Here is a 27,226-nt window from a genome sequence, read left to right on the forward strand (position 1 = left end):
CAAAAGAAGTTCTTAAAGACACCCAACTGAGTATAGTGGTCAACTGGAAGTACTAAAATCTTCATGATAAATAATACATTATGTATAATGTGGCAGTAGCACAGCTTCCCCAGTGAGTGTATCAGATCACAACTAAATAAGATATATTTTTGCTCTCCAGTGGCAGAGAAGTAATACTGCAGGTACCTGCACATTTATTGAATTTAAAATGATACATGTTTTTTTTTTCCATCAGTACAATGGTATTTTCATGTTGCTGTCAGCTGTAATGTGTTGAGCAGCAGTTAGCATACTTAGCGAGTATAGAATTGATTTGTTCTGCAGAAGTATACACAAGAAGTAATTTTCATGCACCTTTGGGATCAAATCTCTGGAATGGTTCAGATTGTTGTTTGGGATGGAGAGAGATTCTGAATTTTTCTCGAGTCATTATTGAACAAGTTCATTCTCCACTTGTGGCATGCAAACCAGCTTTAAATACACGTAGGATGGTGGTGTTGAATTTGCCTCAGAGTATTTAGTCACAAAAGAAAGATTAAGAATGTTTATAGAATCATAGAAAGGCTATGGCATTGAAAGAAACCATTCAGTACATGCTGTTTCTGCTGGTTTCCACTAGTCTCACTGCCCCACCTTTTCCTTGTAGCCCCGCAAAAAATCTTAGTTAATTATTTACAGTAATACAATTTTGAAAATCAGGAAGAGCTAAGAAGAACTAATGGAAAAATGAAAGCAATCTGGGAAGGAGGCAAATGATCTGAAATGAATAAGTGAGACACTAGAACTGAAAAAAATCAAACAGAAGAATAAAGAACATTTAGATTAGGTCAAAGAGGAATCACATTTAAACTTTTAGCCATATTTCTTGCATTGTGGATTACTCAAAGATGTTATTTGTGTACTGAACAACCGTGCTACTGTATTCTGGAATAGGAAGGGTACAAATTGGATGTGAACAGAAGCAATAACAATTTTGCTATTGTCCTTTTTTGTGAAATTCTTTCATGAGATGTGGGTGTCGTTGGTAAGACCAGTATTTGTTGTCCACCCCTAATTACCCTTGAATGAATGATTGTTAGACCATTTCAGAAGGCAGTTAAATTTTGAGAATAATCAGTTATAGCTGTCATGGTCACCATAACTGAGGCTCAATTTCACCAGCTTCCATGGTGGGATCTGAACCCAAGTCCCTAGATTACTAGTCCAATGACGTTATCACTGTGCCACCATGTAAATATACCCTGTGCAAGTTACTATCTGTAGGTACTTAATTGCAGGCTGAACTCTCTGGTCTCTCTGATTACTAATACTAACCCCAAGTGTCACCATGAAACCCTCAGCAATATTCAGGTGTAGATCAAGTCTCTGATCATTAACTACCCACTGGGCTAGCCTCTCGTAAAACAAACTCGCTGAATCTGCAGTAATGAGAAATACTCCAGAAGAAAAGTCAGAAGAGTCATTTGGAAATGTGCAGACGGTTGCACCTGAACTTAAGCTTTCTGAAGAATTTCTAAACTACCTTATTTTCAATCTGACATTTGTAAAAGGCTTTGTTACAGTATGACAGAAATCTTAATAGCAGCTGCCACCTTGAAATACTACTTCTACAAGCTCATAGTCTATCTCTGCTGTGTCAGCTCATTGCCTGTAGCTTGAAGCTATGAAGTTAGTCATAGATCTAATGATAGATTTTTCCTTTTTTGCAGATGAAGATCAGCTCATGCAAAAGTCTCTCCAAAATAGTTTCTTTGAATTGACCTGTTAGAAACTTTCTTCCATATTAAAATTCTGTAACAACAACCAAAAAAAGAAAGAAATGGCCTGTAAGGTCATGGACAAATAGGCAAGTGCTTTATCTACATAATAATTATATAGCTGCATTTCCACGATCTTCTAAGACTTTAAAAACATAGGAATGAGCATTGCTGACTAGATCAGCATTTATTACACATTCCTAATAGCCACCTATCAATTCCTGTGTTTAAACAGTCTATCAAAAGTCTCACCCCACCCAAGCTATATTATATGCAAAGAAGCTTCCAACATTATATGTCCACAGCTAATGTTGAGGGTCTCTTCAAATCATGACCAGATTTTCAGGTGCACAAAAACTGAACTCAAATGAAACATCACTTGCTCCAGGAAGCATTGGAGGCATTTTCATTTCATTACTGCACAACTTCACTTTATGGTTTTTGTGAAGAAATAATAAATGATTCTTGTGCTGCTGTAAACAGTTTGCTGGCACAGTGGAGGATGAGGAAGAAGATAACCAGAGATATGAGGTCTGGAAATTGATGAACCACCAGCACGAACCATGTCTCATGCACAAGGCTCCAGATAGGAAGGAGAAATGCAAGGATGGATTCACTGAAGAAGCTTTCTGCTTATTGCTCCTAATGTCCCACCAACTGAAGCAGAGAATGGAGATAATCAAGCACAGGAAGCTACTGAGTCTAATGGACTTCTTCAGGTATTTATTGTCTTCCAATGCTTGGGTATAGAGTGTAGTCTTGGCCTGTGACATAAAGGATAATCAGGTGGGTGGGTGTGTGTGTGGGGCATGTGGAGGAAGAAGAGACAATGAGAGTTGACAATTCTGAACTTGGGAACTGGTGTCAAGTAATGATGGAACATCTACAGAAGGCATTTGCTCAAGAGCATGTTATCAGAGGAGAAAGTGAGGTCTGCAGATGCTCAAGATCAAAGTTGAAACTTTATTGCTGGAACAGCACAGCAGGTCAGGCAGCATCCAGGGAACAGGAGATTCGACGTTTCGGGCACAGGCCCTTCTTCCTGAAGAAGGGCCTGTGCCCGAAACGTCGACTCTCCTGTTCCCTGGATCCATGTTATCAGAGGCACCTGTGTCACGGCTTTTATGGAATGAACTCCCCCAACCAGCAGTTTCGATTGCAGTGTTTTATGACATTACAAAATCTTAATAAAAAAACTGAAGCATTATTAACAAAATAAAAGTCTTAATGAACATAGATCAACGTAAGAAAATATTGTAAAGCTGAGCTAAACCAAGTAACCTTTTGTGCATGGTACAGCTTCATCAAACTTGAAGAAATATTTAATCCCCAATCCTGACAAAAAGGAAATTCCACTACTTTCTTTCAAGGTTTGTTTTGAATCCTTTTATGGCAAACTGAAGACAAGTTGTTCTCAGTTTTCTAGTCCACCTTCTTCAAACCGGGGTTGGGGAACACAATGTCTAGTGAGAGGGAGAAACTAAAAGAAAGCAGTATTCAAAGGGAAATGGTATTGGGGAAATCGATGGGATTAAAGTCTGATAAATTCTCTGGGATATAGATTATTGGGCCCTAAGTACCTAAGGAAGTAGATATAAAAATAGTGAATGCATTGGTGGTTGTCTTTCAACATGTTGTAAACTCTGGAACAGTTCCTATGGATTGGGGGTAGCTTATATAACCTCATTACCTAAACAAAGGAGTTAGAGAGCGAACAGGGAATTTCAGATCGGTCAGCCTGACTTTAGTAGTATGCAGATTTAATAGCAGAGTACTTGGAAAACAGTGACAGGATCAAACAGAGTCAGCATGGATTGACAAAAAGGAAATCTTGCTCACCAAATCTACCAGAAATAGTAGAGTAGATCAGGAGGAACCAGTGGATGTGATTTGTCTTTTGATAAGGACCCACATAAGAGATTAGCATTTAAAATTAAAGCACATATGACTAGGCGCAGCATAATGACATGAATAAAGATAAGAAACAAAGAGTATGAATTTTTTTTTCCTGATTGGCAGCCAGTGACCAGCGGAGCACTGCAGGAATCAGTGTTTGGACCTCAGCTCTTTACAATATATAATGATTGAAGTGAGGGAACTAAATGTTTCAAGTTTGTAGATGAAACAAAGCTGGGTTGGGAGGGTGTAATGTGAGAAGAATGCAGAGATGCTTCAGTGTGATTTGAACAAGTTGACCGAGTAGACAAATTCCTGGCAGATAAAGCATAGTGTGAATAAATATAAGGTTGTCCACTCTGGTAGCAAAAACATGAAGACACTATTATTTGAATAGTGATAAATCGGCAAAGAGGTTGGTGTATCAAGACTTGGCTATCCTAGTGCAATAGTCACTGAAAGTAAGCACAAATGTATAGCAGGTGATGAAGAAAGGGAATAGTATGTTGGCCTTCAATAATAAGAGACTTTGAGTACTGGTGCAGGGATACCTTTGTGGGACCCCATCTGGAGTATTGTAGGGACGGGACAGTGGCATAAATGCAACACAGTGGTTAGCACTGCTACATCATAGCATCAGGGACTCAGGTTCAGTTCCAGTCTTGGGTGACTGTGTGAAGCTTGTATATACTCCCCATGCCTATGTGGGTTTCCTCCAGGTGCTCCAGTTTCCTTCCACAGTCCACAGAGATGTGCAGACTAGGTGGGTTTGCTGTGGTAAAAATCCTGCGCTGGGATGGGGGTAGTACTTCTGGATGGGATGCTTTTCAGACGGTCAGTGCAGGTTCAATGGGCTGAATGGCCACTTTCTGCACTGTAGGGATTCTATGATTCTCCTGATCTGTGGAAAGGTTTTCTGGCTATGGAGTGAGTGCAACAGAGGCTTACAAGTCTGATTCCTGGGATAGCAGACCTGATGTATAAAGACAGACTAAATAGGTTAGGTTTATATTCATAGGAGTTTAAAGGAATGAGGGGTCTTTCATATAAATCCATAAAATTCTGGTAGGACTAGACTGGGTAAGCAGAGGAAGGAGGTTCCTGATCACTGAGCAGTCCAAAATCAGAGGCCACAGTTTAAGAATGTGGGTTGGCCATTTAGGACTCAGATAAGGAGAAAATTCTTCAAGAGAATAGTGAGGCTGATTAATTCTCTTCAACAGAAAGCAGTTGATAGAAAGCCAAAACATGGATTGTTTTCAAGGAACTGGATGTTGTTCTTCATGCTAAAGGGAGCAAAGGGTATAAGGAGAAAGTGGGAACAGGGTACTGAGATGGGTGATCAGCTACGATCATACTGAGTGGCAGAGTAGGCTCCAAGGTCTGAATGGCCTACTTCTGATCCTAGTTTCTATGTTGCCAAATCGGAAGTGCCATTAGTTTTGGTCCAATTATGTTAAACCATTCATTTCAGACTGATTTACACCATTTACATTTCAGTGAGACTTAATACTGGCAGAAGGGGCAGAGGAAATAGGTGTAATTGGGTTGCGGTTTTACAGAATATTTCAGATCTCTGAATGGTAATATTATTATTGGTGATGACAGAAAATTGAGAGGCATAAATAAATAGATAAACCAAAATGAAATGAATATGGGACAAAGAGAAATATGCAATAAATGAATCAATAAAAATAGAGTAGGAAATAAACAGACTTACTTAGGAGAACAGAGAAACATAGATTAATTAAATAGTCAGAGTTGTACAGCATGGAAACAGACCCTTCTGTCCAACTCCACCTGATATCCTAAAGTGTTCTGGTCCCATGTTCCAGCATTTGGCCCACACCCCTCTAAACCCTTCATGTACTCATTCAGATGCCTTTGAAATGTTGTAAAAATACATGCCTCCACCACTTCCTCTGGCAGCTCATTCCATATGTATGAGTGAAAAAGTTAGCCCTCAGGTCCCTTTTAAATCTTTCCCCTCTCACCTTAAACCTATGCTCTCTAGTTTTCGACTCCCCTACCCTGGGAAAAAGACGGTCGCTATCTATTCATGATTTTATAAACCTTTATAAGGTCACCCCTCAGCCTCTGATGCTCCTGGGTAAAAAGCCCCAGCCTATTCAGCATCTCCCTATAGCTCCAATTCTCCAATCATGGCAACATCCTTGTAAATGTTTCTGCAACCTTCGAAGTTTCACAGCATCTTTCCTTTGGAAGGAAGACCAGAATCGAATGCAGTTCTCTAAAAGTAGTCTCACCAGTGTACTGTACAGCCATAACATGATGCTCCAACTTCTATATTCAACGCACTGACCAATGAAAACAAGTGTGTCAAATGCCTTCTTTACCATCCTGTATACCATCCATTTTCAAGGAACTATGCACCTGCACCTCCCCACCAAAATGCAACACCCCACACTTATCTAAATTAAACCCCACCTGCCTTAGCCCTTTAACCCATGTGATCAAGACCCCATTGTATTTTTAGACAACCTGCTTCACTGTCCATGACACCACCAATTTTATGAAACAGTAAGGACAGCAGACGCTGGAAGCCAGAGTCAATAAATTTGAAGCTGGTAAAGCACAGCAGGTCAAACAACTCAGTCCTGATGAAGGATTTCGGCCTGAAACGTTGACTTTCCTACTCCTACGATGCTATTTGAGCTGCTGTGCTTTTCCAGCTTCATATCTATTGACACCACCAATTTTAGGGTCACCTGCAAACTTACTAACCATACCTCCCAAATTCACATCCAAATCATTTATATAAATGACGAAAAACAGCAGACCCAGCATCCATCCTTCTTGTATACTGTTGGTTACAGTTCTCCACTCTGAAAAACAAGTCTGTTCCACCGTAATGTCTCCTGCCTTCAAGCCAATTTTATATCCAATTGCCTAATTCCTCCTGGATTCCATGTGATCTAACTTTACTGACCAGTCTACCATGCCGAACCTTGTCAAATGCCTTGCTGAAGTCCATATAGACATCTTATGCTCTGCCTTCGTCAACCTTCTGTCATTTCAAAACACTCAATCAAGTTACTGAAACACAATTTTGTATGAGAGCATTGATACGTGTTATATATATTAATTGAGCTTCTTTTTGGCTTGACTGGGTAAATGCAGAAAGGATGCTTCCTTTGTGGGAGAATCTTGCATGCATAATCTCAGAGTAGGGATTTCTCATTTAAGACAAAGATGAGGAGGATTTTTTCTCTGTTGGAGGGAGTAAATGTGTGGAATTCTTTATCACAGAAGGCTGTCGAGAATGGGTCATTAAGTATATTTAGTGCTAAGACAGGTACATTTTTAATAAGGGAACCAAGGATTGTGGGGAAAAGGCAGGAAAGTGGAGTTGAGGATCATCAGTTCAGCCATGATCTCACTGAATGGTGGAGCAGACTCAATGGGGCAAATTAACTACTACTACTACTATATCTTACGTCATGTGCATACGAGATTACTAGAGCTACACTCAGGTGGTAACACACTTGCCTCAGAGTGAGACAGTGCTAGGTTCATTGAAATGACTTAAGCTCAAAACCTAGGCTATATTATGACAAGTTGAAAACTCAAAATACTACGAGCATTTTTATCCCTTTAATTCCAAAATGTGTTGTTTTAAAAGAGGATTGCTCCAGAGACATTAACTGCAGGTGTAAAAATAAAACCCGCTGTATGGGAACGATAGTATGTAACACCTAAAGCTGTCAAAGTAACCTCAAACAGACTGGACCACTACATCGTGACTGCAAAGATAATGAGGGACTGACAATCCATGTTCAAGGTAAGCTACCCCAATGGATTATGTTTCATACTGAAGACACATTTTGTGTTTTTACCTTTGAAGAACATAAGATGACAGGGGTTAAAAAATATTTCAAGTCTACAAGGGTGGACTAGTGGGCAAAGTGCTCTCATGTGTACCAGCCTGTGTTCGAGTGTGAGAGTACTGTTAAGGTCACAGTCAAAGAACTATCGTTAGTTACTCCTCTGCTGCAGATAAGACTCTCTAACTCTGAGCACTGCAAATCAGTTAAAAATTAAACAGTATAATATATCTTTCTGACCCCAAATGCTGGAATTTCAATCAGCTTACAAAGCTAAGAATATGACTGTTCAACTATCAGCATCACACTACTGGTAACCATGACTTCAACAGCTACAATGTTCAGTTATCTGCTTTAAAAACATAAATTGATTTGGTATGAGAAGGGAATCCTTTTAACGAAACCTGTCGCAACCAACCAAGGCAGTGGGGTAAATAGAGAAAGGGATCCAGTGCAACACTCCCCACCCAGGAGCTTAACAGTTTCAAGTTGTGTCCAGAACCTTAACAGATTGGGAACCTCACCTAGAATCTAGTCATAAAAGCTGTCATGTTTCAGTAAGGTGGTACACTGGAAGTCAAATCTGCTGTTCCCAGAGTCATCAGCAAGTTAAAGATTTTTAAAAATCCATATATTGTACTGTAATTTCCCAAACTACCTCTTTTAGATCCAGAGTGACAGAAAATGTGATTTCTGTATGCAACTGAAAATGACTATTTATTACCAAGTAATCAGACTCCAGCTCCATGAAACATTGGCATATAACTCGGTGAAATCAAAATTTTAAACGCCTTACAAAGTCTCCCTTAACAGACAGGAAAAAATGGGTGTTGTAGACACAGGGAAAGACTGGGAAGGTAGTTCAGTGGTCCCTATTCATAAGAGTTGCCAAGGTGATTCTTGTGCTGGTCAGAATGCTGTTTCTCAGCTGCAAAGTTCCCCAAATCCTTGCGCAGGATGCAAGAGGCACCGGATGGCTGGTTCACTTAGCAAAGGTCTTTGGCTTATCAATTAAAAAATCACAGCTCACAGTAACTGCTGGAGGAAAGATAAACTGGTTTTCTCAAGGCTCACAACGTATTCTACTGAAGAGGAGAGAGACAGCAAGCTCCTGAGCTGGCAGAGATCTTTTTTCTTCTCCCTATCTTGTTCACAGTTCCAATCTGTTCAGCTGAGAACCAATCACATAATTATTGGCAGGTATGAGGCATTTGTCACAGAAAACTGGTCACTAGTCCACAGACCAAATGGCTACTCGGACCAACTAAACTTTCATCTGTTCACAACCCTTCAGCCCCAGTTCATCTACAGCCACACTTTAATCACTGCTTGAACAAATATCTCTCCACCTTGCAGGCACCCTGCCTCTATTCCTGATGAAGGGCTTTTGCCCGAAACTTCGATTTTCCTGCTCCTTGAATGCTGCCTGACCTGCTGTGCTTTTCCAGCACCACTCTAATCTAGACTCTGGTTTCCAGCATCTGCAGTCCTTGTTTTTACCCTCTGTTAAAAATGTGCTTACATTAAGTTACTTGCTTCCAAACATATAGCAATTCTTCAGCCATTTAAACATTAATTTTCTCATTTCAATTCACAATTAATAATATAGAAAATTAAAAAGACTCAGTCCTTACATAGCTCATAATATAGCTGAGGGACTGCTGAACTGTCTAAGATATGATATGGTCATTAGCTCATTGCTATTTGTGGGACCTTGAATTGTGTGCAAAGTAGCTTCTGTGTTTCCCTACATACAACAATGAGTACATTTCAAAATGTAAAGCTCTTCACAAAGTCATAAGTCTATGAAATGCATTATATAAATGCAAATATTTTCATGCATACTCAAAAATATGAATTATTTATTCATAATTCTATTGCATCTATTGGGGATATTAGTGATCGTCATAGTTTAACTCCCATCAACTACTCAAGTAGCTTTGACGAAAAAAAAGTCTTAATATTGTTGAATGTTATGCAAAGCTATTTTTGCATTATGAAAATATACATGTCAATTATTGATAATGCTTCTGTTAAATGTCCTGAATTAGCTGATAATGTTAAAAGCTATGCAAGTACAACCTTATCTTAAATGGTTGTATAAATTGTTTATTGTTATGAGGAATTTGTGATTTCCAGAAGCCACATACGAACAAACAAGAAACATTCAACCATTTCTGCCTATTCTACAATGTGAAACATAAATGTAATATTATAGTAGTGCAAATCCTTAAATATAATAACTAACAAAATCAATCACATACTAAAGATATTCCTTTTGCGGCATTACAGTGGAATAGTATAAAACAGACAATATACACATTATAGATTTACACTAATAAGGTAGCCCAACTTGGTATTGATGAAAAATTCAATAACATATAGTTAGTGGCAATTTGTGGAAACTACATTGCCTCAGGCAATTTGCTTAATATATGTTTAATACTCTATTACTACCCAAATGGATTTGCATTAAAAATATTAAAGGTCTCACATTAATTAATATTTTAAATGGCACTTAAATATTATGCAGGAATTTTTGAAATATTTTGGTTGTATTTACTCACCAACATATGCAGAACTAAGTAGAACCCAATGTTCAACCTTTATGCTGTTAATTTGTTTTAAAACTTAATTAATTTGTGGATAAATCATAACCAATGCCAGTTTAATGGATGTGAGTATGTGCATGTTACAGTACAAGGAGTTCTTGATTATTCCAATACTTTTTGCTGGTAGATTTATTTTTATAGCATATTATGCTTTTGTACTGATCCCTGGTCACCAGATTAAAAATTTCCAGGTTTGGGTGCGCTGAGACCAACTGGATATACACACTGCCCTTCGTATTAATTTCTCAATATCAAATGTCAGTTGGCATATTTTGCACTTTCTTAGGGTCAGCATCAGTATTCTCTTCCATTAGCTAATTCCACATAGAGTTTTACCCCAAGAAAAATCCAAATATTAACAGAAGGATTTTAAATGTGGATTCCCTTGTCCTACCATTGCTCTTCATCTCAAATTACAATTCAAACAGACTGAATTAAACCACTTAATCTGTTTGAACAGCTCAATCATGTACCTTATAACATTTTCTTAAGTAGCTATAACTTCAATCTTTGCCGCATAACAAAGAACCCTCAGTGAGTGAATTGAGTGACAGTATGATTGGGGAGATTAGGTTGAGTATTTGGGTTGGTGGTTTGTGCAGCAATGGAGTAGTTGGTGTGGACAGATTTGAGGAGCTGGACTGAGGGAGCGATTGAGTTTTGCTTGGGGGTGCTTGGGATGAGGGATTGGTTGATTTTAGTTGGAGCAAGATTTTGGTCGGTTGTTTAGGTTGAGGGGTTGGCATGAGTTGAAGCAATTTGAGGAGTTTGCATTGAAGAGTCGGGTTGGGGATTTTGTTTGTAGGTTTGACTTTGGCAGGGTTGAGGGAATTTAAGTTAAAGAGTAGAGATGGGTCAAGAGTTGGGGCAGGGTTGAGATAGGTGGGGTGAGTTCGGTTGAGCTTTGCAGAGGGGGACTTAGTTGGGAGAGCTTGGGTTGAGTTGGAAAGGTTTAGATACAGCACTAGTATTGTGTTTGGATTGAGTTAATGGGGTTTGGTTGAAGCGGGGGTTGCATTGAGAGATTTGTTTTGAGTTGGAATGGAGTTAGGGTTTAGGGTGGGATGAGGTTGTAGGGATTTGGATTGAGTTGTGGAGACTTGCTTTGCAGAATGGGGTTGAGTTGGGGATTTTGGTTTCAGTTGGGAGTGGTTTGCACTGAATTGGGTATTTGGGTAAAGAGGTGTAGTTGATTTGGGAGCGTTTATCTTCAGGGGTGGGGCAAAACGGTATGGAGTTGCATTTGCAGTTATTTAAGTAGAGTGATGGGATTGATTTTAGGGGGGGAAAGGTTGAGTAGAGACATTGAGTTGGCAATAGGTTGGGGTGATTGGTTTTGAAATGAAGGGTGGGGATGCATTATGGTCATTTTGGTTGTGTTGAGTAAAAAGGATTTGCATTGGATGGAGAATCTGGGTTTAAGGGGAGGTGAATGGGCTGAGTTCTGGGGAGGATTCAGGTTGAGGTATGAGATTGTGCTCAGTTTGGGGGAGAAGACTGGGCTGAATTGCAGGTATGTTGGGATGAGAATTTGGTGAACTTTTCAGGTTGTGGGGAGGTTTTGGGATGAGATTGAGTTGTGTTGGGGGGTGACAAGTTTGGCTTGAGGATGAGATTAGGGTAATCTGGGGAGTTTGGACTGAATTGAGGAGGAGACTCAGTTTTGAATGAAAGGTGTGATTTAGGTTTGGTTGGATTCTGGTCGAGGGAGGAGACGGGGCCGAGTTTGGGGGAAAGGGATTGGTGTGAGTTGCGTGGTGGGGTGGCAGGGAAGCAGGTTGGACTGAGTTGGGAGGGTTTGGGTTGAAGGAGGAGATTGAGCTAGCTTGGGAGGTGTATTGGGCTTTGGGCAGAATGAGCTGGGATAGTGACACTGTGGGCAATAGGAAATACTGGGCGGGGACGGTGACACTGAGAGCAGTCAGAGATACTGGGTGGGGACAGTGAGGCTGGGGGCAGTTGGAGATACTGGGTGGGGACGGTGACACTGAGAGCAGTCGGAGATACTGGGTGGGGATGGTGAGGCTGGGGGCAGTTGGAGATACTAGGAAGGAACAGACACACTGAGAGCAGTCGGAGATACTGGGTGGGGACGTGACACTGAGAGCAGTCAGAGATACTGGGTGGAGACGGTGAGGCTGGGGGCAGTCGGAGATACTGGGTGGGGACGGTGACACTGAGAGCAGTCAGAGATACAGGGTGGGGACAGTGAGGCTGGGGGCAGTTGGAGATAATGAGTGGGGACGGACACACTGAGAGCAGTTGGGGATACTGGGAGGGGACGGTGACACTGACAGCAGTTGGAGATACTGGGTGGGGATGGACACAGAGCAGTGGGAGATACTGAGTGGGGACGGACACACTGAGAGCAGTCGGAGGTACTGGGTGGGGACGGTGAGGCTGGGGGCAGTTGGAGATACTGGGTGGGGACGGTGAGGCTGGGGGCAGTTGGAGATACTGGGTGGGGACGGTGAGGCTGGGGGCAGTTGGAGATACTGGGAGGGGACGGACACACAGAGCAGTCGGAGATATTGGGTGGGGATGGTGAGGCTGGGGGCAGTTGGAGATAATGAATGGGGACAGACACACTGAGAGCAGTCGGAAATTCTGGGTGGGGATGGTGAGACTGGGGGCAGTTGGTACAGTGGGTGGGACCGTGACACTGGGGGCAATTGGGGACACTGAGCTGAGATGGTGATATGGAAATTAATTTGGCAATTGTCTAACTGAATTAATGGAGCAATGCATGGATTCATGTGACAGATGAGCTAATGCTGAAGATAATAGTTTGCACAATATGATAGGCTAGTCAAATCACGTGATAGATGAGCTAATGCTAAAGACAATGGGGGTGTAGTGTGATAAGGTTAAGTGTAAAGTAGAAGACCACTGTGGCAGAAGATGATTAGTTTAGAAAGACAATATGAGTTAATATGATTGGTTATGCTAATAACACAAGGTAAGCACAAGTACTAGAGGGGTATAAAAATATCGAGCCCCAAAATATTGCCATTTTCTAATTCTCACAGGTTTGGTTTGCAAAGTTTAACTTAGTGAAGAATTTTCTGTGTCTCCTGATGATTCTCACAGAACATCGGGTACAAACTCTTCATAACAGTGACACTGAGAGCAGTAGGGGATGGGGGGTACAGCGACCGGTGACACTGGGGGCAGTAAGGGATACCGGGTGGGGACAGCGACAGTGGGGACGGTCGGGGATACCGGGCAGGGACGGTGACACTGGGGGCGGTTGGGGACACTGAGCTGGGACGGTGACACGCAGGGCAGTAAGATAGTCAGAGAGATATACAGCACGGAAACAGATCCTTTGGTCCAACTTATCCCAACCCAATGTAGTCATGATTTTATAAACCTCTATCAGATCACCCTTCGGCCTCCAACACTCCAGGGAAAAACAGCCCTAGCCTATTCAAACTCTCCCTATGGCTCAAATTCTCCAACACTGGCAATATCCTCGTAATTCTTTTCTGAACCCTTTCACATTTCACAACATCTTTCCGATAGGACAACTACCAGAACTGCACGCAATATTCCAACAGTGGCCTAACCAATGTCCTATACAGCTGCAACATGACCTCCCACCTCCTGTACTCAAATACTCTGACCAATAAAGGAAAGCATACCAAACACATTCTTCACTATCCTATCAACCTGCAGTAAACTCTCAAGGAGTTAAAAAACCTGCACTCCAAGGTCTCTGTTCAGCAACACTCCCAAGGACCTTACTGTTAAGTATAATAATCAGGGCAGGACTTGCTTTTCCAAAATACCGCACATCACATTTATCTAAATTAAACTCCATCTGCCACTCCTCAGCCCATTGACCTTCTGATCAAGATCCCATTGTAATCTGAGGTAACCTTCTTTGCTGTCCATTACACCTCCAATTTTAGTTTCATCTACAAACTTACTAACTATACGTCTTATGTTCACATCCAAATCATTTACAAAAATGACAAAACGTAGTGGACCCAGCACCGATCTTTGTGGCACTCCACTGGTCACAGGCCTCCAGTCTGAAAAACAACCCTCCTCCACCACCACCCTCTATCTTGTACTTTTGAGCCAGTTCTGTATCCAAATGGCTAGTTCTCCCTCTATTCCATGAGACCAACCTCGCTAACCAGTCTCCCAACTTTGTCGAACTTCCCAACTTCAACTTTGTCGAACGCCTTACTGAAGTCCATACAGATCATGTCTACCGCTTTGCCCTCACAATCCTCTTTGTTACTTGTTCAAAAAACTCAATCAAGTTTGTGAGGCATGATTTCCCACACACAAAGCCATGTTAACTATCCCTAATCAGTCCTTGCCTTTCCAAATACATGTACATCCTGTCCCTCAGGGTTCCCTCCAACAACGTGCCCAACACCGACGTCAGGCTCACTGGTCTATAGTTCCCTGGCTTGTCCTTACCACCTTTCTTAAACAGTGGTACCACGTTAGCCAACCTCCAGTCCTCCGGCACCTCGCCTGTGAGTATCGATGCTACAAATATCTCAGCAAGGGATGCAGCAATCACTTCCCTAGCTTCGCACAGAGTTCTAGGGTAACCTGATCAGATCCTGTGAATTAAACCACTTTTATACAAAATACTCATTTAGTATCTCCCCCATTTCCTGCAGCTCCACACAAAGGAGCTGATTTTTGAGGGGCCCTATTGTCTCCCTAGTTACTCTTTTGCCCTTAAATGTATTTGTAAAACACCTTTGGATTCTCCTTAACTATATTTGCCATAATTATCTCATGTCTCCTTTTTGCCCTCCTGATTTCCCTCTTAAGTACATTCCTACTGCCTTTATACTCTTCTAAGGATTCACTCAATCTATCCTATCTATACCTGACATATCCTTCCTTCTTTTTCCTAACCAAACCCTGAATTTCTTTAGTCATCCAGCATTCCGTATACCTACCAGCCCTTTTTCACCCTAACAGGAATATATGGTGACACTGGGTGAGGATGGTGACACTGGAGGCAGTTAGGGAAACTGAGCTGGGACTGTGACACTGGGGGTAGTTGTGGATACTGGGCAGGGACAGTGACAAAGGGGGCAGTTGAGAACACTGAGGACAGTTGGGGACACTGGAGGCAGTTAGGGACAGTGACATGGGGGACACTTGTGGATACTGGACAGGTGATGGTGAAACTGGGGGCAGTTGGGAACCATGGGCAGGGTGATGGTACCACTGAGGACCATGGGCGGGTGATGGTGTCACTGGGGGCAGTTGGGGACCAGGGGCAGGTGATGGTGACACTGGGGGCGGTTGGGGACCACGGGCGGGTGATGGTGACACTGGGGGTGGTTGGAGACCACGGGCGGGTGATGGAGACACTGGGGCCGGTTGAGGACCACGGGCGGGTGATGGAGACACTGGGGGTGGTTGGACACCACGGGCGGTTGATGGTGACATTGGGGGCGGTTGGGGACCACGGGCGGTTGATGGTGACACTGGGGGCGGTTGGGGACCACGGGCGGGTGATGGTGTCACTGGGGGCGGTTGGGGACCATTGGCGGGTGATGGTGACACTGGGGGCGGTTGGGGACCACTGGCGGGTGATGGTGTCACTGGGGGCGGTTGGGGACCACTGGCGGGTGATGGTGTCACTGGGGGCGGTTGGGGACCATTGGCGGGTGATGGTGTCACTGGGGGCAGGTGGCGCCCTCTTGCCGCAATTACCGAGCGCTCCCACAAGGGGCACCACGTGCCGGCAGAACGCCGCCTCGCGCGGTGGAAAGTTCTAGGCGGCGGCGATGTCCGGGAGGTCGCTGTTAAAACACTGGCCGGTTATGTCCAAGAGTATCTCCCGCCCAGGGACAAGCGCGTCCACTTCCACTCATCCAACTATCAAACATGACCGGGCAAACCATCAGTTCTCTATTAAGTTGGACGGTAAGTAAGATAAACAGAAGGAACCTCCGAACACGAGGCAGCAGCGAGGACACTGTACGCCTCCGGCTGTAATCCTTCCATCGACCTGGGCCGGGGCCCCAGCCACCCTACCCCGGAGCCTGAATATATCATAAAGAGTCTACTGCGCAAACTCCAGCGGGCTTCCGACAAGAATGACGGCAATGCGCATGCGCCTGTTTTCACTATTCAATTTATTGTGCTGGTCTCAATCTTTCCTGAGTTGTCATTCGTTCGGAAGCATTTCTAGATCCTTGTGGGGTTTTCATAGAATCCTTACAGTATGGAAACAGGCCATTTGGCCTAACAAGTCTACACTGACCCTCCGAAGAGTATCCCACCCAAACCCATCCTCTATTTGATTACATTTCCCATGACTAGTTCACTCACTTACACATCTCTGAACACTCTGGGCAATTTAGCACGGCCAGTTCACCTAACCTGCACATCTTTGGACTTTGTTCTCAGCAACACATTTTTGTTGTGCAAACATTTTCTTCTTACTGCAGGCCTAATTAACACAATTTACAAGCAAATGTGTGCAGAAACAATTCTGGCAGTTGTAACTGACACACCTGTGTAACTTAACTTACTAATATGTGTGTGGATTTATTGTATACTTTAGAAGCATGGTTGAAAGAGCATTGTGTCTAATGGACATTGATTGTGAAATAATTACCTCCTGGATACCTTTTTCCAACAACAAGTGCAAAAAAGCAAATTTGGACAAGGATCTCAATTGAATCAATGCAGCAAGTTCAAGACAAGGTTCCATGACAAGGATTCTGCCACGTTTATGAGACTGCTATCATAAACCATAATCATTGAAGTACTGGCATAGAAGAAGCTATTGGGGAGCGACAGATATGGGTTGTCTTAAGAGTGAGTATTTTTCCTATTATACTATGCTTCCCTATGTGTTGTACTGTATAAATTCAACATTAAATTGAGGACAGATTTCAAAACCTTGGCTTGTGTTCCCTTCAACACAGAAATTGGGCAGCACGGTGGCACAGTGGTTAGCACTGCTGCCTCACAGCGCCGGAGACCCGGGTTCAACTCCCGCCTCAGGCGACTGACTGTGTGGAGTCAGTCCACGTTCTCCCCGTGTCTGCGTGGGTTTCCTCCGGGTGCTCCGGTTTCCTCCCACAGTCACAAAGATGTGCAGGTCAGGTGAATTGGCCATGCTAAATTGCCCGTAGTGTTAGGTAAGGGGTAAATGTAGGGGTGTGGGTGGGTTGCGCTTCGGCGGGTCGGTGTGGACTTGTTGGGCCGAAGGGCCTGTTTCCACACTGTAATGTAATCTAATCTAAAAAAAATTGAGGGATGATCTGATCTAGATGTTTAAAATGTGAAAAGGCTCCAACAGAAACTATCCCTGCTGATGGGCGAAGGGAATCAAGATTGAGATATCACAATCTTAAAATAGGGTTAAGGTATAGAGCAACTAAATTAGGAAACACTCTTCCAGTAAAAGAATAATAGAATTTTGGAATTCTTTTCTGCCCACTTTCCCAACCACCAAAAGGCTGTGAGTTCAGGTTCATTTGGAACTTTCAGTACTGAAAGTAAGAGTTTTCTTTTTATGATCAGGATATGGATGGGGTTGATATGGGTTGAACAGCCATGAAAGGCTATTTGGCTTTTGTGCCTAAGTTCCAAAGTATTATTGGACGAGTTGGAATCTCAGTTCTCTTCACAGAAATTCCTCCTATTTTGTGTATGACACTGGATTCCAACATAATTGCCTCTTGAGTAACTCAATCTATATTCTTGTTTGTTCTCCACAGACGATCAGAACTGTTCACACCATTGCATCAGAAGGTACTCACAAGCTGCCTCTACTATACCAAGTACATGTACAAAGACCAAGGCACCTACATAAGGGATGTTTCCAGTATACTGCAATCACCAGAACAGCACATCAACATCGGCTAATATTTCACTCTTTTGCCACTATAATGTGCCATTTGATGAGCCCTAGATGTACTGCGGATGAATGCCACAAAGTTGATCCAGAGGAAGGAGATGTAAAGAATGGAAATGCTGAAATAAAAACAGAAAATGCTGGAAAACCTGGTAGCATCATGAAAAGAGAAACGTTTAACTTTCCATTTTCATGACCTTTCATTACAATAGGTTGGACTTGAGACAATTGAGTGCAGCAAGTTCATAGGATGGCAGGTTGGAATGAATGATGGAAGCAGTGAGATCAAGACGGTTACTGAGAACTGAAAAGATCAAGACCAGGAAGGAGGGTGGTGTCCAGTTGGTGTGAGACTACTAGAAATGAGTGAATGTGCCCATGCTGCAGTAGGAGAAAACTTGTAGGCCAAAGGGATCAGGAATTTGGCTGAAGAACTCTGTCTATTCATTGTTCTGGGGAGGAAAGGGACAAAGCTGAGTCTTTTACTGAGGATTGATCATTGAAGGTCAGAAAGAGGAATAGGGTTGGAGACTATCATTAATACATGGCAAGAGGTAACAATAGAAGATGTGATGAAGCCAATGTGAAGTGAGGGGAATGAGAGACCTGAAGGTGTCTTGGTAGCCATGAGTTGTTGGAGCTAGTAACTAAGGAAGATAAAAAGATTTTTAAGGCATTGGTGTTATGATCTTGGTTAAAAGCAGTAACCTTTTAAAAAGAAGAAATGCAAAAATATGAAATGCTTTTACCGAAGAAGTGAAGCCATGAAATTCTGTGGTTTAAAACAAAAATCAAACATTAAATACTGGTTTATGGGACCACCTGTACTGAAATCCAGAATCAATATATGTTAAGCATGAATTAATATGAAAATTGTGGTTGGTTATAAACTATAAATTATGGTAGATACAACTAAGACAGAGCTTAAGCATTGGCTTGGCAATCTACTTAGCATATATTCCATCAATCTCCTTCGCTTTTAAAATTTTGTATTGCTCTGAAACAATTTCATCACCTCTTCTTCCAGGGTGCAGTGTAGTCTTCTGGCAATACCCGTGCATAATTTAACTAAGATTTGTGTGCATCGTCCACAGCAAAAACGGCACGTGTCAGCAGCATCTCCTCAATTCCACTTTGCCGTAATTATCTGGATGATGTAGATCCCTTAATATTATGTTCAAGTATCAGGAAAAAAAAACTATAGCAATAATATATTTGCCAATTCTCAGCTTCTGGATCTGGTATCCTTCTGCACAGATATTAGGATTATCATCTCAGCTTTGCTGGCTCATGTTCTTTAACATAGTTTCAACCAATTTCAATCTTTGCAGGAGTTTTGGTTTCCAATCTCAGTCTTAGTCTTCTATTCCTTAGAAAATAGGAGGAATCAGTTTATTTCCTTGGTTTTCATTTCTCATTTAGTTTTGAAACTGCAAGTTCCATTGCATTGGATGAAATGAAGCTGTGAATCAGGAAAGCTTTGAGATAGTGAGTTGATACGACTGAAGAGAGACATTGAGAGAGCATGCATGTGGCACTGAATATGAATCTTGCAATATGGGAAGAACAGTGGTTTGAGGAAAGTGTATGTCTCAGAAATACCTATAATCATGGGTGGACTCAAAACATGTCGGGTAGAATTTTGGTTGGAATCCAAGTGGAATAACTCTGAGCTGAAGACCGTTGCTGAGGAAGATGTAGCTCTAAAGTGATGTTTGGTGGAGACGCAATCAAACAAAAGAAGGTCAATTTAAAATAATGAAAAAGTGAATGTGATAAGAGGGATCCCTTTGAAGAAATAATGAATGGAACTTTTTTTAATGTGGATGTTCTTGGAAGAAATGTTGTGCTGAATTAAGCACTAACACAAAAGCAAAATACTAAAGGTGAAAATTGAAATTGAATCATGAAATGCAGGTCTAGCAGGATCTGTGGACAAAGAAACAATTAACCTTTTCTGAAAGCAAGTGAATGAATGTGGTCCTTTTTAAAGGTATGTAAAATACTAAATGGAGTGCAGGTTAATTATAGGGCACCATTTTAAGTTAAATTATAATTTTATTCCCTGCCTTCCTATGTGTTTGAAGGTGACCAGCACTCGTTTCACAGAGAATGATAGAGGTGAAGGGTAGCCTGCTTGCTGTTGAATCTGGTGGGGGCCCCTAAGTGGGCCTCATCTTGACCATGCTGCTAATTTGTTTGTTTCAATAGAGGTAGCTTTTATCTATGGCCAAGTGGGTAACCTTTCATCTTTTGATGGATATGCTGGTGTCCAACAAGAAGTGGATATCCCTCTAATTGGTTGTGATGTTATGAGCATATATAATTCATCAAGAATTCACTAGATTTTGAGAGTGGATACCATCAGTTGTTATGGAAGAATTGTCTGACTAATCTTTGGTATTTTGTGTGAAACACCAGTTTAGACCGACCACCGACTGCAGAAAAGCATAAATTGCCATTGGGTGATGATGTCTTTCAGGAGGCTAATGAAGAGTTAGAACCAAATAAAGGAAGTGAAATTCGTGGGACTGTTTTCAAACTGCAAGTCATGAAGAACTAGTGTTTTATCCAGCATGTAACAGACCTGATATGCCTGTAGTATTGACAAAAGGCAGGTTACCTTTGTCTTCAATGCCCATAATGTGCTAGACAATGGTTGTCTGCTAAACACTGCACTTGACACTGTGCAACAGCTTGGAAGCTATACTGCAATGTAGTTATATTGATGTTCTGCATATCTCAGCTGTATGATGACTGCACACAATACTTAAAAGAATTGTGCGTTTAAAGAAACAATGGAGGTTTAAAGGGAACATTAATAGTTCTAGCCAAGTGCCTGTTGTGGAAATTTCAATAATTCAAATACTAACCAGAATGCTGCATAATACTGTGAATTGGTGCAGGATTTGACATTTGAGACTGCGTGTGGTGCAGAAAAGCATAGCCAATTATAGAAATTTCTTATGTAAGATTATCAGTCCATTCTTGAAAATTGTGATTTTAATAATCGACGCCTATAGGATTCTATGTTAAAACTGCAGTTGGGTTCCTTTAGAAAACAGGCAGAAGGTTAATATGCTGTACAACAAATAATCAGGAAAGCAAGGGGAATTAAATGCAAGAGTAGGGAGATCAGATTTGAGTTTTACAGGGGATTGGTGAGACCACATCTGGAATATTGCATACAGCACAGCTCCCTGTAGATATGGAAGGATGTTAACCCGTTGGAAATAGTTCAGTGAGGGTTTACCAGACTGAGTCCTGGAAGATGTGGATTGTCGTGTGATGAAAGGTGAAACATGGTTAGGGCTGGTATCTGTGGTGTTTCGAAGCACATGGGATCCTGAGGGGACTTGAATGTGCAGATACCAAAGGAATGTTTCCTCTTGTGAGAGAATCTAAAAGTAGGGGTCATAGTTTAAAATAAGGGGTTGCCCATTTTAAAACCGAGATAAGGAAACATTTTTCTCTCTCCAAAAGGTTGTGTGTCTTCTTTGCCTCAAAAGATATTGGATGCTGAAACTTTGAATTTTTTAAGGCAGAGGTAGATTCTTGATTAGCATAAGGATGAATGATTATCAGAAATACGCAGGAATCTAAGGTTGAGATTAAGTTCAGATCAACAATGATCTTGAATGGCGGAGGTGACTCAAAGATCCAAGTGGCCTACCCTTTATTCCTTGTTTGTAAAACAGATATACAGGGTGAAGTATAGTGCTATATATGTGCAGTATTGTGCATTCCTGGATAAGAACTTGAAAAGTAAAATAAAACATTACTTTTCAACAAAATATTGCATGAATTCAAATGAGATAAAACTGAAGTTTCTCACTTCGTAGGTACTCCCTTGTATTCCTGCTCCACTCCAGTTTGATGAGTTTTTGAAATGGGTGATAAGTCCAGTGCAAAATCTTCAGTGTGTATGTCAGGCATTTGTTGCTTGAATATTCAGTTAGATGAATTGTTTTGAAGTTTTTTCATTTGCCTCTGCATTTTACTGATGAAGTCTATGTTTGATACCTCCCCGAACGAACCTTCTTCTATTTTGGTCAGTCACCATGTGTTGGCGGAAATAATTGATCCAGGAAGAAACATCTCAAGTATATGTTGAAATAATTTCGGCGAAGGTGCCTTTGAGTGATTAGTGTTTCAATAATATACTCTGTCACTGGTTTTAAAATAATCCCTCTATCTCACCTGTAGTAGAGTTGCACAGGGCAAGAACTGGGGCTCAAATAAATCAGAATGTTGCAGAATCTACTCATGAAGAGTAATCATTCCATCTAGTATTTCAAATAAACAAGGGACATGAAACGCAAATTTACCTGTGTACTGTCTGCAAGAAAATGCTTTGTGTGTGTGTGTGTGTGTCTCTCTTTCCCTCTCCCTCTCTCTCTCTCCCTCTCTCTTTCAAGTCTTTAAAGTGGCTCATCTTCTGCACCAGATATACCTCAGGCTCCATTAGCTTGTACAGTCAAGAAATGGGTCGTCATAGAAATGAACAATCCAGATTTCAACTTGTCACGTAAAAATAATCACTTTTAGTAAGTGTACACATTTTTAGCACATTTACTTGAGTTCTTCTAAAACTCAATCATGAATACTTCACCAGGAGAAAGTGAGGACTGCAGATGCTGGAGAGACGAAGGGCTTATGCGCGAAACATCAATTCTTCTGCTCCTCAGATGCTGCCTGACCTGCTATGCTTTTCCAGCACAACACTCTCGACCATGAACACTTCAAGTGCTTCACCCAGGACTAATTCAGAATAGCACGAATTGGGTCACATGACTATATGAAACAATGACATAAAACAACATGAACCAACAAGGTGCAATGATGTGATGAGGAAGTGAAACAGCAGCAAATTCGAATTGGGTGCGTAACTTATTTATTCCAGTCCAAACACTGCATGCTTTTAAAATGAATTTTCCACGTTGTCAGGCAGTTGTTAATATTATAGCTGTATTGGAACAGCTCGCCTAGGGGTGTGGCAAGTTCTGGAGAATAAGATTTCGGTACTATTGCAGGAATGGTGTCAGGGCCCATAGCCTTTGCAGTGTCCAGTGCTTCCCAACTGTTTCTTGGTATCATGTGGAGTGAATCAAATTGGCTGAAGATGGTATCTGTGATGCGAGAGACTACTGGAGGAGACTGAGATGGATCATCCACTCAGCTCTTTTGGCTGAAAATTGTTATGAATGCTTCAACCATATCTTGGCTCTTCCATTATTGAGGATGACAATATTTGAGGAGCCTTTTCCCCCAATGGGTTGTTTAACTGTCTACCGCCATTCACAACAGGATTAAATTAGATTAGATTACATTACAGTGTGGAAACAGGCCCTTCGGCCCAACAAGTCCACATCGACCCGCCGAAGCGCAACCCACCCATACCCCTATATTTACCCATTACCTAACTCTACGGGCAATTTAACATGGTCAATTCACCTAACCTGCACATATTTGGATTGTGGGAGGAAACCGGAGCACCCGGAGGAAACCCACGCAGACACGGGGAGAATGTGCAAACTCCACACAGTCAGTCGCCTGAGGTGGGAATTGAACCCGGGTCTCAGGCGCTGTGAGGCAGCAGTGCTAACCACTGTGCCACCGTGCCGCCCACGCGGATGTGACAGGACTGCAGAGCTTAGATCTGATCTGTTGGTTGTGGCATGGCTTATGCTGTTTGGTAATCAAGTAGTCCTTTATTTTTGTTTTGGTAGGTTCACTAGGTTGATAGTTTGTGTAGGAAGCCTGGTACTGCTCCTGGTATGCCCTGCTGAACTTTCCATTGAGAGGTTGATCCTCCTGACTTGACAGCAATGGTTGAGTCAGGATGTGCTGGGCCATGAGGTTGCAGATTGTGTTGGCGTACAATTCTGCTGTTGTTGATGGTCCACAGCACCTGATGGAACGCCTGGTCTTGAGTTGCTAGATCTTTTCAAAGTCTGTACCTCACTGTGAAGATGGTACTTCATCTCAACAAAGACTGTGTGGTGGTTGCTCTTACTGAATTTTCATACAGACCTCTGCAGCAGCCAGATTGGTGAGGATGAGGCCGAGTCTGTTTTTCTATCTTGTTGGTTCCCTCAACACCTGCTGCAGATACAGTCTAGCAGCTAAGTCCTTTAGGACCTGACCAGCTCAGTCAGTATTGCTGCTTGGTAGTGTACACTGAAACCCCCCAGAATATATTCTGCACCCTTACCACCCTCAGTACTTCCACCAAGTGTCACTCAATATGGAGGGCTTTTGATTCATACTGAGGGATTTCAGTGCGTGGTATTCATCAAAAAGTTTCTTTTGCATGTTTAACCTGACACCATGAGATGTCATGGGGTCCAAATTCAATGTTGAGGACTCCCAAGGCAACTGGACTTGACTGGATTTAAAGACACTTTTATTGCGAAAGTTCTTCCATGCACATACCAGAAATTTCTCACCTTTCTTACCTTTGGCAATGTCTTTAACCCTGTCTCTAATGGGATAATTAAAGTCTCCTAGTATTACTGCTCTATCTTTGGAATGTATATTTGAAACTTGTTGGCAAATTTATTCACCTATGTACTTTTAAATGCTGGTATAGCCTGTATAATAACTTCCCCCCTCAGATTTTTAGTCTTAAACAAAATAGATTAATCCTAAAGTCATGTTGTATCCGGATTTAGTACTTGGTAGCCATGACTACTATGAATGTATTTATGACCTTGTTTGGGCTATGGTTCTGTTAATATAACCATATGACAATGTGTGCTTCTAACCCACTAACCTTATTAGTTCCATTTGATGTATACACAATTTAGGACCTCTTTACCATTATTATTTTCCTCAATATGACCCCTCTTTTAGGATATTTCCTAATTTAATGTTGTTTATATCTTTCTGTATTCGTCCCTGCTATTTTCACCTGCCAGATTCCTTCATAACCCCCATGTTTGGTAATTCTGAATATATATTTGTTACATTTTTCTATCCTTCTGACTCAAGATTATTAAAAAGGCTTCATGAGCAAGAACCAATATTTCTTCTCCCGCTCTTTCTCTTAAAGTAATACAGCATGGAAACAGATCCTTCGGTCCAATTAGGCTATACTTACCATGTTCTTAAACTAAACTAGTCCCACTTGCCTGCATTTGGCCCATATCCCTCAACGCTTCCTATTCATGTACTTACATCCCACCACTTCCTCTGGCAGTTCATTCCACACACCAACTACCCTGCTTTTTTAAAAAAGTTGCCCTTTATGTCCTTTTTCAAACTTACTCCACTGTCCTTTTAAAAATGTGCCCCCTAGTTTTGAACTCCCACACCCTAGTGAAAAGACCCTTGCTATTCATCTTATCTATGCACCTCATGATTTTAAAAATCTTTATAAGGTCAGCCCTCAACTTCCTATGCTCCAGTGAAAAAGTCCCAGTCTGTCCACCCTATTTTATACCTAAAGCTCTCCATTCCCGACAACATCCTGGTAGATCTATTCACCCTCTCCAATTATTAATATATATCCTGTCGCAGGGCACCAAGAGCTGTACGTAGTACTCTGGAAGAGGCCTCACCATTGTCCTGTACAACCTCAGCATGACATCCCAGCTCCTATACACACAGATCTGAGCAATAAAGCTAACCCGGGCTCGATTCCTGCCTCGGGCGACTGTGTGGAGTTTGCACATTCTCCCTATGTCTGCGTGGGTCTCCTCTGGGTATTCCGGTTTCCTCCCACAGTCCAAAGATGTGCTGGCTTGGTGAATTGGCCATGCTAAATTGTCCATAGTGTCCAGGCGTGTGTAGGCTAGTTGCTTTAGTCAGGGGAAATGTTGAGTAATAGGGGATTGGGGTTGGGTGGGATACTGTTTGGACGGTCAGTGTGGACTTGGGCTAATGGCATGTTTGCACACTATAAATCTATGCTAACTGCCTTCTTAACCACCTGTCTACTTATTATGTACCTGAACACCTAGGTCTCTTTGTTCTGCAACACTATCCAGTGCCCTAAAATTAATTGACTAAGTCCTACCTTTGTTTGTTTTACCAAAATTCAATATCTCACATTTATCCAAATTAAACTCCATCTGCCACTCCTCAGCCCATTGAACCAATTGATCAAGATCTCTTTGTAACCTTGGTTCTCCACATTCATGCTAATATTTAACTTTGTCATTGGCATTCAAACTGTAATTAAAGTTAGCGAACAACTGATAAGACTGTCCAACTTATTGCTGATGTTAAGCCATTTAAAAAAGTAAGCTTACAAAATGCACATTATTGGTTGTTTGGGAATTATTTTGAAATGTACTTCACATTTTATACATATAATAGAGAACAGTTGATGGGAAGCAAAGTTTTGTGATGTGACAGTTTTATGCTAAAAATAAACCTTACGTCACTAACTAGAATTCAGTTTGCTTCTGACCAACACCAATGCAATAAAATGCATATAAATGGATCAACACAGAATTCCCAGCAACGACTTCCCTTCCTGCCACTTCAATGCTGGAGACCTCAATAATCTATCCATCATCACCCTTTTGTACATTACCTTGAGATGCTGCTGTTTGGTGACCCCTGAATATGCCCTCTTCTAGCTTTCACTGCTTGCTTAAATCCTTAAATCTATAGCTCTGCAATTTCCTCTAGTGTTAACCTCAAACCACCCAAGCATGCATGCGATCTCTCTGCTCCTTTGATTCTGACCTTCTGCATTCACCAATATTTCAGCAACTGGTGGCCATGCCTTTATTCTATTTAAATACAATGGTATCATTTTTTATATACAAGTCTTTTGCGATGTACTTGTTGCCAAATTACTTTTTCTAAATATGGAAGCTGCAGGTCAAAATGATGAGAAATAATAGAACATAGAACATAGAACAGTATAGCACAAAACAGGCCCTTCAGCCCACGATGTTGTGCCGACCACTGATCCTCATGTATGCACCCTCAATTTTCTGTGACCATATGTATGTTGAGGAGTCTCTTAAATGTCCCCAATGACCCTGCCTCCACAACTGCTGCTGGCAACGCATTCCATGCTCTCACAAATCTCTGTGTAAAGAACCCGCCTCTGACATCCCCTCTATACTTTCCTCCAACCAGCTTAAAACTATGACCCCTCATGTTAGTCATTTCTGCCCTGGGAAATAGTCTCTGGCTATCGACTCTATCTTTGCCTCTCATTACCTTGTATACCTCAATTAGGTTCCCTCTTCTCCTCCTTTTCTCCAATGAAAAAAGTCCGAGCTCAGTCAACCTCTC

General features: G+C 41.8%; 2 protein-coding genes across 7 annotated transcripts in view; one reads left to right on the top strand and one right to left on the bottom strand.

Annotated features, from left to right (window-relative positions):
- Nucleotides 1-15,054: 15,054 nt before the first annotated feature.
- LOC122562339 (vegetative cell wall protein gp1-like) lies at nt 15,055-15,912 on the bottom strand. Its single transcript, XM_043715215.1, has one exon. It carries the CDS (start codon nt 15,541-15,543, stop codon nt 15,055-15,057), a length of 489 nt encoding a protein of 162 aa, XP_043571150.1. The 5' UTR covers nt 15,544-15,912.
- The window catches only part of LOC122562016 (protein NATD1-like), a 31,200-nt gene continuing 19,797 nt past the window's right edge, over nt 15,824-27,226 (top strand). For 3 of the 6 annotated variants that reach the window (XR_006315187.1, XR_006315188.1, XM_043714415.1), the window contains exons 1-2: nt 15,824-16,023; nt 17,832-17,894. Coding sequence is in view for 1 of the 6 variants with exons in the window: in XM_043714415.1 (XP_043570350.1) it covers nt 15,885-16,023; nt 17,832-17,894 (202 nt within the window). In the remaining 5 variants the exon portion in view is untranslated. Of the gene's footprint in view, nt 16,024-16,422; nt 16,924-17,831; nt 17,895-27,226 lie in introns of those variants that run through there. The other 3 variants (XR_006315190.1, XR_006315191.1, XR_006315189.1) reach the window with 3 other exon arrangements.

Source organism: Chiloscyllium plagiosum, chromosome 24, assembly GCF_004010195.1.
Source record: "Chiloscyllium plagiosum isolate BGI_BamShark_2017 chromosome 24, ASM401019v2, whole genome shotgun sequence".
Classification (NCBI taxonomy): domain Eukaryota; kingdom Metazoa; phylum Chordata; class Chondrichthyes; order Orectolobiformes; family Hemiscylliidae; genus Chiloscyllium; species Chiloscyllium plagiosum.

Excerpts from the sequence above, each read along its gene's own strand:
- LOC122562339 (XM_043715215.1), bottom strand. The coding sequence starts at position 15,543 with ATGTCACCATCAACCGCCCGTGGTGTCCAACCACCCCCAGTGTCTCCA.